This window comes from Bombus impatiens, unplaced genomic scaffold (assembly GCF_000188095.3).
Source record: "Bombus impatiens unplaced genomic scaffold, BIMP_2.2 scf_0377, whole genome shotgun sequence".
Taxonomy (NCBI): Eukaryota; Metazoa; Arthropoda; class Insecta; order Hymenoptera; family Apidae; genus Bombus; species Bombus impatiens.
This window is the reverse complement of record NT_176796.1, coordinates 228,151-238,484: the sequence shown is the minus strand read 5'-3', so window position 1 is coordinate 238,484 and position 10,334 is coordinate 228,151. Positions and strand designations below refer to the sequence as shown.

General features: G+C 42.0%; 1 protein-coding gene across 2 annotated transcripts in view; it reads left to right on the top strand.

Annotated features, from left to right (window-relative positions):
- LOC100746500 (sodium/hydrogen exchanger 9B2) overlaps positions 1 to 10,334 on the top strand; it is a 92,848-nt gene that overhangs the window by 28,806 nt on the left and 53,708 nt on the right. The window contains exons 1-2 of one of the 2 annotated variants that reach the window (XM_003489822.4): positions 18 to 2,124; positions 5,621 to 5,995. In XM_003489822.4, the coding sequence (XP_003489870.1) occupies positions 1,796 to 2,124; positions 5,621 to 5,995 (704 nt within the window). In that variant the 5' untranslated portion in view covers positions 18 to 1,795. Of the gene's footprint in view, positions 1 to 17; positions 2,125 to 5,620; positions 5,996 to 10,334 lie in introns of those variants that run through there. The other variant, XM_024367967.2, reaches the window with a different exon arrangement.

Genomic DNA, 10,334 nt, shown 5'->3' with positions numbered 1-10,334 from the left:
GTCGAGGCATCGGTTGCGATCAGGGGCACGACAGGTCGGCTGGGTTAGGCTCGAATAGACTGTCAATGAGGTGTCCAGCTGTGCCCATCCTGTGCAACGCGGTAACAATTATTCCGTCAGCCGTAACGTCGTCCCTCCTTAGCCGTGTTCCAGCACTTTTTACCAGCCCCACCATTCGTATAAACATAGCGTAGCGGTGCACACTTTGCGGCGTTTAGTCGCTAGTTAACCGTGCTCGTTTCACAGTACATATTCGTTTCCACGCTTCGCGTTTCGTGCGACGATCGACGTAGATTTTCAGCCAAGCTGCCACCATTCAACGAGGCTAATTAACGAGTATTCTATACTTTGCAGACGAGATTAATGGAAACGCGTGTTCGAAGAGTGTTAAAAATTTCGTCGAAACGGAAGAATCTGTGCGGTGATACGAAATGAACGAGACGAGTCCTCTTCGTTCGAGTTTTACCTTTTATCGCGTGTATTTGGTATATCGTGCGTTCTGTCGTGTCGACGATCTTTGGTAACGGGCGAGAGAATTATCGGCAAAGTTGAAAGACAATAGCTGGTTAGTTGGAAAGTGTAGCTGCTGGACACGGTGGAGCAAGAGACAAAGCGATCGACGAGGAAAGAACGGAGGAAATAGGAACGAAGGGGAAGCGAGTTAGAACCGGCATCGCGAACCTTGAATCTCGCGTCTAACGAGGTGAACGAAGGAAGCTCTCTGGCGTTGCAGAGCGTCGGTGGAGAGGATCGTGACGGTAAAAGCGGGTCAAGGTGTCGAAGACGACAAGCGGTCGTCGAGATATCGGCGCGAGGTGTTAGCGAGTCTCCCTGGAAAAACAAAGCGTCACGCGACTCTGTTAACGATCTGCTGGCTCCCCTATCGGGCGCGTGATCGTTAATCAACGATCGGGGATCATCGTGTTTGGACTTTCTCGGAGTCATCGTCACGCGACTCCGTACACTGTCAACGGTCGACAGGGGAACGTCGAGCTGTGATCGTCGACCGCTGTCGTCTCCATCGGCAGTCGATCGAGGAAAGCCGTTTCTTCTACACGATCCTCCGACGATCGTCCGTCGGTTTTTTCCTCCACTTGGCAAACTTTGTTCTTTTCTCGATCGCGAATCGAACCAACACGACTGCGTTACCTAGCGTTCGCTGTAACGCGATACGGTGCGTTTCGTTCGTTTCTCCTTGCTCGTGATCTAAGCTGCGCTTGGCGACACTCAAGCCTGTCGAACAATTTCGGTCGCGTTCGGCCAAATAGCAAGGATTTTTAGAAACTTTCTTAAACGCTCTTTCCACCAATCTAACTCGAACTCTACGTTGGGTACATGGATTCGCGTTGCTCCTGTCGAATCCAAGACTCGGTGTATCAAGAATATCCCTGTGTTCCAACGAGAAACGTGACAGTCAGTTGGATTCCTACGGCCAAACTAGACCTTTTCGCCTCTGTCCTGCGAAACATCGAGAAGCTCGCATAGCCGGTGTCTATCCTATCGAGAAAGCTTGCCAACTGCGAGTCGATCATTCGGCCGATGACAACCGATGACACGGCTCGATTCGTCTGCATACGATTTAAATCTCCGTTGATCGAGATTGTTCGAAATCGATCGAGTGAAACATCGTGAATCGATAACGACACGACTCCACGTATCGGATAGCTTTTACCGATTTCACCGAATACGTATACACGCACGCCTATATACATATACATATATATATATATATATATAGAAATTGGTTTCTTAAAGGGCACGTTCTGGTTAGTTCTCGAGAGCACCGAAATACAATATGGAAATCGACACGAGTAACAGAACGAACAGGTCGACCGAGGAGTTAGCCAAGCGACGCGTCTCCATTAGCGATCAGATCCTCGGCATGGATAATCCCAACTTTGATCATCATCGGCGCATAAGCGCCAGCTCCGAGTATAATTCCGATCAGGGTCGCGGCAAATCGATACTGCAACATGGAAGTAGTAACTATGGTAGCGCGGAGAATATTCCGCAGCACAAGTTCGATCTCGAGAACGGCAGGATCAATGGAAACAGGAAGAAGTCGGCGCATAGCTTGACCAGCTCCATTAGGGACAAGCTCGAGTACTCGGAGGAGTTGGAACGGTAAGAATCTTCAGAATCATTCTATCGGAATCGAATCTGCGTCGATTCGCCATCGTTAGCCGCTCTAAAGCGTTAAACTTCGAAGAATTCCTTGTCCGATAGTCCTTCGTTCCGTCCATTTTTCTTTCGATATTTTTCCTAATAATTTTCGAACAGTTCATTTTCACACAGCTTCGAAACGCCGACAATGTCGTAGTTTGGTCCGTTTGGGCAAACGCGTATCCTCTCGACGTCGATCTTCGATCGTCGCTGGCAGAGAAGATTTTAGTCGAATTTCTAGCTGTTCTTAACGCGTTGTCGCGAATTTCACCGTAACAGTCTTCGCGTTCGATTAGACCACGTTGAATCGTCGGACAGTTTGAACCCGAGCGTTATAGATCGTTCGATCGTTCGTAAATATTATTCGCGCGAAAGAATCGCGTACATCAGTTTCCCTTATCTTGCGAAATGTATCGAAATTCCTTAAATACACGTAGATACACAAACAACGAAATCAAGTTTCGTCGCGAGTTTATTAATAAAGGTCGATCGATCGTATTTGGTAAAATCGGTATTTTGTTATTATACGAAACGCGACGGCATAACGAATCTCGCAAGTATCTCGATCCTTGATACACGCAGGTACGATCGATGTTGATTTTTCTAAAACATTCTCTTAAAAACGACGACCCGATGCGATAGATATAGCGATAGCGTACATACAGAGTACGCGGGAATCTAGAAAAAATAGATCGCGTTCGGCTTTTAAAAGCAAAGTTCGCGGTAACGTAATATTTTAATGCATGCTTTCCAAGGCTCGAGTTATATAAGACTTTTAATGACATTTTATTAAAATAAGCACTGTCCGGTATTGCACGTTGATAATGAGACAACGTCGTACAGTGCTATATTTCTTAATAAGATTAGAAGAAATATTTATGATAAATACAAGTGTCTCTTTTATTTTTCATATCGCGAAATCAGTTCGAGAGACCGATAAAAGGAGGACGTATCCGCATAAATCTATCACGGGGAAAATATGTTTAAACGAAAGACATTTTCCTGAACAAGACAAACTTGGAACATTTTTTTTTTTTTTTGTTTTTTATTACTATATTTTTTTGCTAAATATCGCAGAAAACATCTTCTAGTTTTAATACAACGATAATTTCAACGAACGTAATACTTGAACACTCTTACGCGCGTGTAATGGTAAATGGAGGATAAAAAATATCGTCCCTTTCATGGCATCTTGCGCCTTGCATCCAAGCTTTAAACGCTCTTCGCGCAACTGTTTAAGCTGTCGATTCCTTAACCGCCGTACTTAACACCGTACTCGTTTCTTAACGTTGTAACGTATTGTATTAAAGTCGATGACGTAATTTCATAGTTACAGCAAAAAACGTACATAATTTTTCAATACCGATACTAAAAGATCATCGATCGCACGATATCGCGTAATATTTATATATCGGACGATATTAACAATAAGAAATACCTGTTAACGTAGTAAAAACGTACTGGTCGGTTATAAGTGAGTGGAAGAAAATAAAAACAGAGTCGGGAACTTGGAAACGCCCACGCGCACCGTCTATCGCGCGCGTTTAACGCGCGTACCTGTACATCGTTCGCACCATCATCGCGATTCTACTGGTCAATGTTTTTCCCCGAGCGAGATCCGCGTACAAGCGATACGGAGGCAACGAATGAAAACTATTCGTAGCAGGCAATCCTAATCGGGGGAATCGTAACGGATCGAGGAAGCGTAGTTCGTGATGTAACGGTCGGTTACAAAGCGTGTCATTTCCAATCGCCTTGATAAGATCATAAAGATCATAAAGTCTAATGAGATTGAACGAAGCTCTACGCCAAGTTTCCTACATCGTCTGTTCGCCTGCGCTCTACACGGTATACACGCTTCTGTTAACGCTTTCTGAATTCTCGACGAGCTTTTTTAGGAGAGTCAGAGTCAGAGTCCGAGTCAGAGACAGAGTCAAAGTTAGTACGAAGAATTAGATCGGATCGGCGAAAAGCCGAAAAGCCGTCGCGTATAACTTCGCGAGCGACCGTATCTTCCAACAGAGAGAGAGTTAACGTTCTTGAAATCAACCGCGAAGCAAATTTGTTCGTTTACTTTGGAAATCGATCGTTCGATGGTAAAACTTCAAAACGCACGTACAAATATTTATGGCTTTATAACGAAATTCCAATCTCGGACGGATTAAAATCCTAAAAGTGAATGCAGTTTCCATCAAACAGGTGCAGATAATTCTTTAAAAAGACGTGACTTACAGATGGTGGTATTTCAAGATACCGAATTCTCCTACATTGGCCTTATTCCGCTTTCTTCCCTTGCTTCTTCTTCCGTCTCTTCCGATAGCGCGTTTTACTTCCAACTTATAAATCGGTACGAAATACCGAGATCCGTTCGCCCCCTGCTTTGTTTCGATTTTCGCTCTTATCGCGAAAATACAATTACGAGATTTTGCTAAAGTGAAACTTTCGATAAATACGTAAATATGTCATTGTATAGTCTGACGCACCTTGATATCTGCAATTTCAGTCAAAATCGTTTCCACGCTCTTTAATGGGCAGCAGCGCTACTTTAAATAAAACGTTCGAATAAAATTATCGTAAAAGCTGACGTTATTTTAATTAGTGCGGAGGGCAGATAGGTAATCGAGGTAAGGTTCATAGATCGTGACTGTGGTATCGTGTATGATAGCTGTGCGCATATTAATTTTTTATAATATACGAATTTTAGGATGCATTGTCCATATCGTCCATAGGTTGCGATGCATGCATCGTCTCCGAGGTTCCGTACCGTACCGGTATATCGATATTAGTAGTTGCGGTTTCATCGATACAGGAATTAGTATACCGTCTTAATCGGTCAGCAACAACAACGATGTAGGTTTGAACGCGTAGACCGTAACATCGTGGTCGATAATGATATCCAGACGTTCTTAAAAATATGTCAGCATCCGATCATAGATTACGAAGTTTCGTCAAACGTACTTAGGAATCGACACGCGAATCGCAACGCGTTTCGCAAGCAGAATTGACGCAAAGCGTCCATCTATCTTTACGTCGATAGCAAATCTATCTATCCATATATTTGGTAGATCTATCTATCTATCTATCTATCTGTCTATCTATATAAAATATGCTCCTATTTAATATATATATTTTTATTTCGAAATTACCTTTATCGCCTATTCGCCGTTCCACTTGTTGCCCCAGCTACTCCCCTGATAGCTACTCCATAAAACTGCGAGTAAAACTTTGAAAATGAAAAAAAATCGACGTCTAACGTATCGCAACCATACGAGAACGCTTACCATCACATCGTCGTTGTCTTTCTATCAAGGTACTTGCCTGCGCTATCTTAAAACAAACGAATAAAAAAACTAAGAAAAAGAGAATTTCTCGTAATTCTCGGTCATAAGCAAACATAACCAAAAGCATAAAGAAACAATTCTACTTTAACTTTGTTCAGGCTTGATGCTTCTTTCAGATCATGGTTGTACCTGTTTTGCGCGCGATGCCACGGTCGCGACGATACGCCATCGTGGGAGCCGACGGGTTGGAGGAAAGCCTGTCCGCAACCGTTTTGTCCGACCTACCGAAAATTCGCTCGACTATTGTGCCTGTTCCTGTTAGGGCTGCTGCTCTGGGGCATCGTGTATACGATACTAAAAGATGACGCCGCCCCCGGTGGTCAGCTTTTCGGCCTCGCCACCCTTTGCTTAGCGGCGCATTTTGGCGGATGGCTATTCTCCTTGACCACCCTTCCTGCTCTAATCGGCATGTTGATCACCGGTATTATACTGCAGAATGTCGGCCTGGTGTCCATCGAAGGCAACTACGTCACCGTTGTCTCCAATTTGCGGTGAGTCTTTCTTTGCTTCTTACTTTTATCTTCCTTCTTAGTTTCAAACGTTTTCCGAAAAGTTACTGGAAACAGCGATTACGATCGCCTTAGGGCTTAGGGCTTTCGTACCGAATCGCTTTTCGCGTTTCTATTAAAATAACCGATATATAAAATATCTTAATCGCGTATCTCCAGTTCTTTCGAGAACTTTCTAAATTTAGGCGACAAAAAGACAAATTATATAAACATGTGATTCAATGAGATACGTTGCCTTTGAAATTATTTCAAATCGTTAATTTACCATTTATGCATTTTTTGATCAAATTTCGAGATCGTATATAAAGTAATCCTGATTGTCCGCGTCCATCGCATTTACGATACTCGAAGAAAGTTCTTAAACTGTAATTCTCTTAGGTCAGGCTGTTTGCGACCTACCTACGTTCTTATGTGCGTATATGTCAGATACGCGTATAGAGATACCGATTATAAGTCCGAGAAAAGATCGAGAGAAAACGTCTTCGTTTTCTACCTTGTTTTTCACCATCTACTCTACTATTTTATGATACGCTAACTGTAGAAAGATAGAGAACGGATCGAGTATGTTCAATGTAAAAGAAAAAAGAAAAAAAAAACAGTGAAATATGGAACATTTAGACAACGAACGTTCTATTTATGCACAATTAACGTACGCGAGCGAATTTTTTTATGAAACGAAAATAAAAGCTGAAAAATAAATGAAATTTTTCTATCTGGAGATATTGGCGAAAATCCCATACGAAAGGTTTAACGCGATCTGTGACGCGGCACTGCGATAACGCAGGGATAATGGATGATAAGAGAATCGATGCGTGCCATGAAACGTTGCAATTTACAAGTGTGAGCCACCGAGACGGAATGTTTGTACTTGGTTGAACGACATCGTTGACCCAACTGAGCTAAGGGGTTAATTATTACGCTGTTGCGCGTGACTACAGTTAGACTTAACTGAGCACGTGATTAAAATCATGTGCTGTTACGCACACATTACTTCTTTGGCTGAATTTGTAAATGGAACTTCATCATTTCGTAATTGAAATTTATTCCACCGCATCATGTGATAATATTTGTTCCTTCTGCTCGTGTGTGCCTCTCCGGAATCGATTATTAGCATGACTGCCGTGTCGGAAATGTATTATATCGGGCTGATGAATGTGCTGTATGTCTGTATAAACGTACGCGACCGGCAGCTTTCGATCATTTTACCCTGGAAAATAAATAAACCAAGAGATTTAAAAGATATATCGAAAGGAGTGTGAACAGGATTAGAACGTTAAGGAGTAAGGAAAAGTTTCGACTCTTTCAAAAGTACAGGACAAAATTACATATTTGCTTTATTTATTTTCTAAATTCGTTGGCTATGTGCGTTGTAAAAGTTTCTCTTTTAAATCTCGTGACTTTCGATTCGTCAGTCGCATCCGAATCGACATTACGATAAAGCAATCTGCCGACTTGCATCCAAAGCGTACACAGTAAGCAACTCTATTAACAATAGGTTACATCGTATCTCGAAGCAGGAAATATCGTATTTGTCGACAGCGATTCGACGATGAAACTGTCATAAGGAACAATCAATCGCGTTACATTGTGCGATATTTTATATATCCATACGGCTATTGGGTTGGCAACTAAGCGATTGCGGATTTTGTCAATACCATCTAATAGCAAAAAAATGGCGATAGACGTGGAACTGTATCTTTAGATCGATTAAAAATAAGTAAAAATTTCGGACTACATAATGTTACATACACGTTATACGTATCCGCATTATTTATCGTATCGTCGTACACGCAAGCTATTTTAACTTCTGTAGCAAAACCACCTGCAATACGTGTTTCGTGTCAAACGACGAGAAGCGTCTCTCTTCTTTTCTTTCGCTGCCAACAGATAAGTATCTTCGATTCGTCGATAACCAACGTTAAGCGTCCATTTGGCGCGATTTTGAGTAATAAAATAAAAAGAACTTCCACCTTCTCGATAATCACTGTTTGCGAATAAATATTTATAATCCAAATTTTGAACTACTTCGTTGATCCGTGCCGATTAATTTCCTATCACGAGGTATCGTTCGACGCGAAATTCAGTTCGAAAATGGCGGAGAGCGGGCGAAAAGTGCTTTCAATTTTGGCCCACTCTTTACCCGATTCACGGTATTTCAAACACTGTGGCACTTGACGCGATAACATCTGACAATATTGTCTGAAACTTCCGAGTTTCTCTTCCTCCGTTGATTTTTATTGCTATTTATTTAGACTGGGAACGAGAGGGAACGAGAGGGAACGAGAGGAGTTTGTTCCGATCGAGTTAACGAGTGCGTTTTACAAATGGCAATATGGAATTACATAGAATTACATGGAATTACACAGATAGACGAGAGACGAGACACGAGACACGAGACACGAGGAACGAGCGAAAAACACGAAGGAAACTGGATAAAATTCTGGCCAGCGCACAACATTTCGCGATAAGATATAACAGAGAGATTTTCAGTTCGTCGGCTATTTCGTGCGAGAGTGATGATAGATCGATCATCCGAGAGCGATATCCAAGTTTTAAATCACAGTTTTCCCGCAAAGAAAAATTGGTACATTTTATTTTCTATTTCGTTCTACTTCTTCCTTTTTCCTTGGAAATTTTACAAAATAAGCGCGAAAATATCTGCCAAACTGATTCGAACTAAACTTTCGACACGAATAGGTTGACAATTTTTTATAGAGAACGTTATGACGAATCGGTTACTGTATAAAAAGCTATACGATTCCAGTTAAATAATTATTCGATTCCTCTCTGAACCTTTTTCATTTTATTTTTTTTTATACAGCAGATAGTTTACCAGTAATTCGCATTTATGCATTGAAATCGGGCGCTCTGTGTAAATAAAAAACAATTTCACTTAAATAATCGACGATATTTATTAGTTACAGCAGCGATATACTCTCGCTACTGTAACTAACAAATTAGCCACTAAAGTGCTTTAACAGCTATAAACGTGCAAGTGGATAGTTAAGTTTGTAATTTCCTTTCGTCGTGATGTTTATACGAAAGTTTTGGGGCGCGTAACAAAATTTAACAAACTCTCGTAAAAAGATAGACAGGTAAGTCGAACTCCTAAGATTTCGCGATCATATATCCTGTCCTCGATAGATCGACGTAACTTCTGTACTCCGCTTTAACTTTGTTCCATGAACGATCCGATTACGATATTTTCTTTGACGATTGCGCGATCGATCGTTATTTTCACTCGCGCGTGTGTCGCATAGAGAGCGGAAAGACAGGAGAGTCGACGAAGCAACCATCGACTCATCGCGATCATAAGGTGGCCCCTTTTTAATGTCGAGGCCAACCAATGGCGATTGGTTGCGGTCATACGCGACAATGTCACGCGCGGCATAGTAATCACGGTCTCCGAAGGAGTTCACGGAGGATTCAAGGTGTATTCCGAATTGAAATCGCTTTTAATCCAGCTGTTTGTTAATAGCTGTCCACCTATTACACGGAACCGATTCGCACGGGCCGATTCGATGGGAACGCGTGTCGATAAATGTCTACAAACGAAAATAACGTCTTACGAACATATACTGTTCTACGTATACTTTAGTTTTCGAGTCATGGATGTTTAAAGAAAATTAGGCTGAACGCAAGGCTATCGTTCGAATCCACTTTATATCCTTTATCGTCGATCGTGTACGTTCGTGTTCGCTAGCGTTGAATACGCGAATAGAATCGCTAGATGAAACAGTTTCTTAAATCGCGTAAAGTACTCACTGGCCTCGGTCCTATGTAACGAGTATATCACAGGCAGGTATACGCGAGTATGCGCGAGTACTCGCGTGTATACGCGTATATACAAAGTTCCGCACCATTTATGAAAGCGAATGTCATAGTCTTTTTGTCTACAATTTGTACGAGCTAAACTGCCGGACATGCTTCTTTAAGTCTGACAATTACCGTGTCCTACATCGCTTAAGTTGCAAGTATGTTTGTTTGCACAGGGAAAATCTCGCCGATAATCGGAAATATTCCGATTCGTTTTCAAATATCAACGACCAATAAACGAAATCTCCGACGCGATTGATATATCTTTCATTTTTCTCTTACTTTGGCTTGGCAAAAGTATCCTTGAAACGTTTGTCCTTGTTGTTTCTACTAAAAGCATCGAGTAGCGGGAAACTAAAGGGAAAATACCGTCCAACTGTTTCACGCATCCATTGGAAGCGTTAAAGATCCGTCAAGATTTACGAATATCTGCATCTATCCAAAAATTTCTTCCGCCATCTCCTATGCTTGTTGGTTTTATGCCGCCGTGCGTGGCAATGTTTCG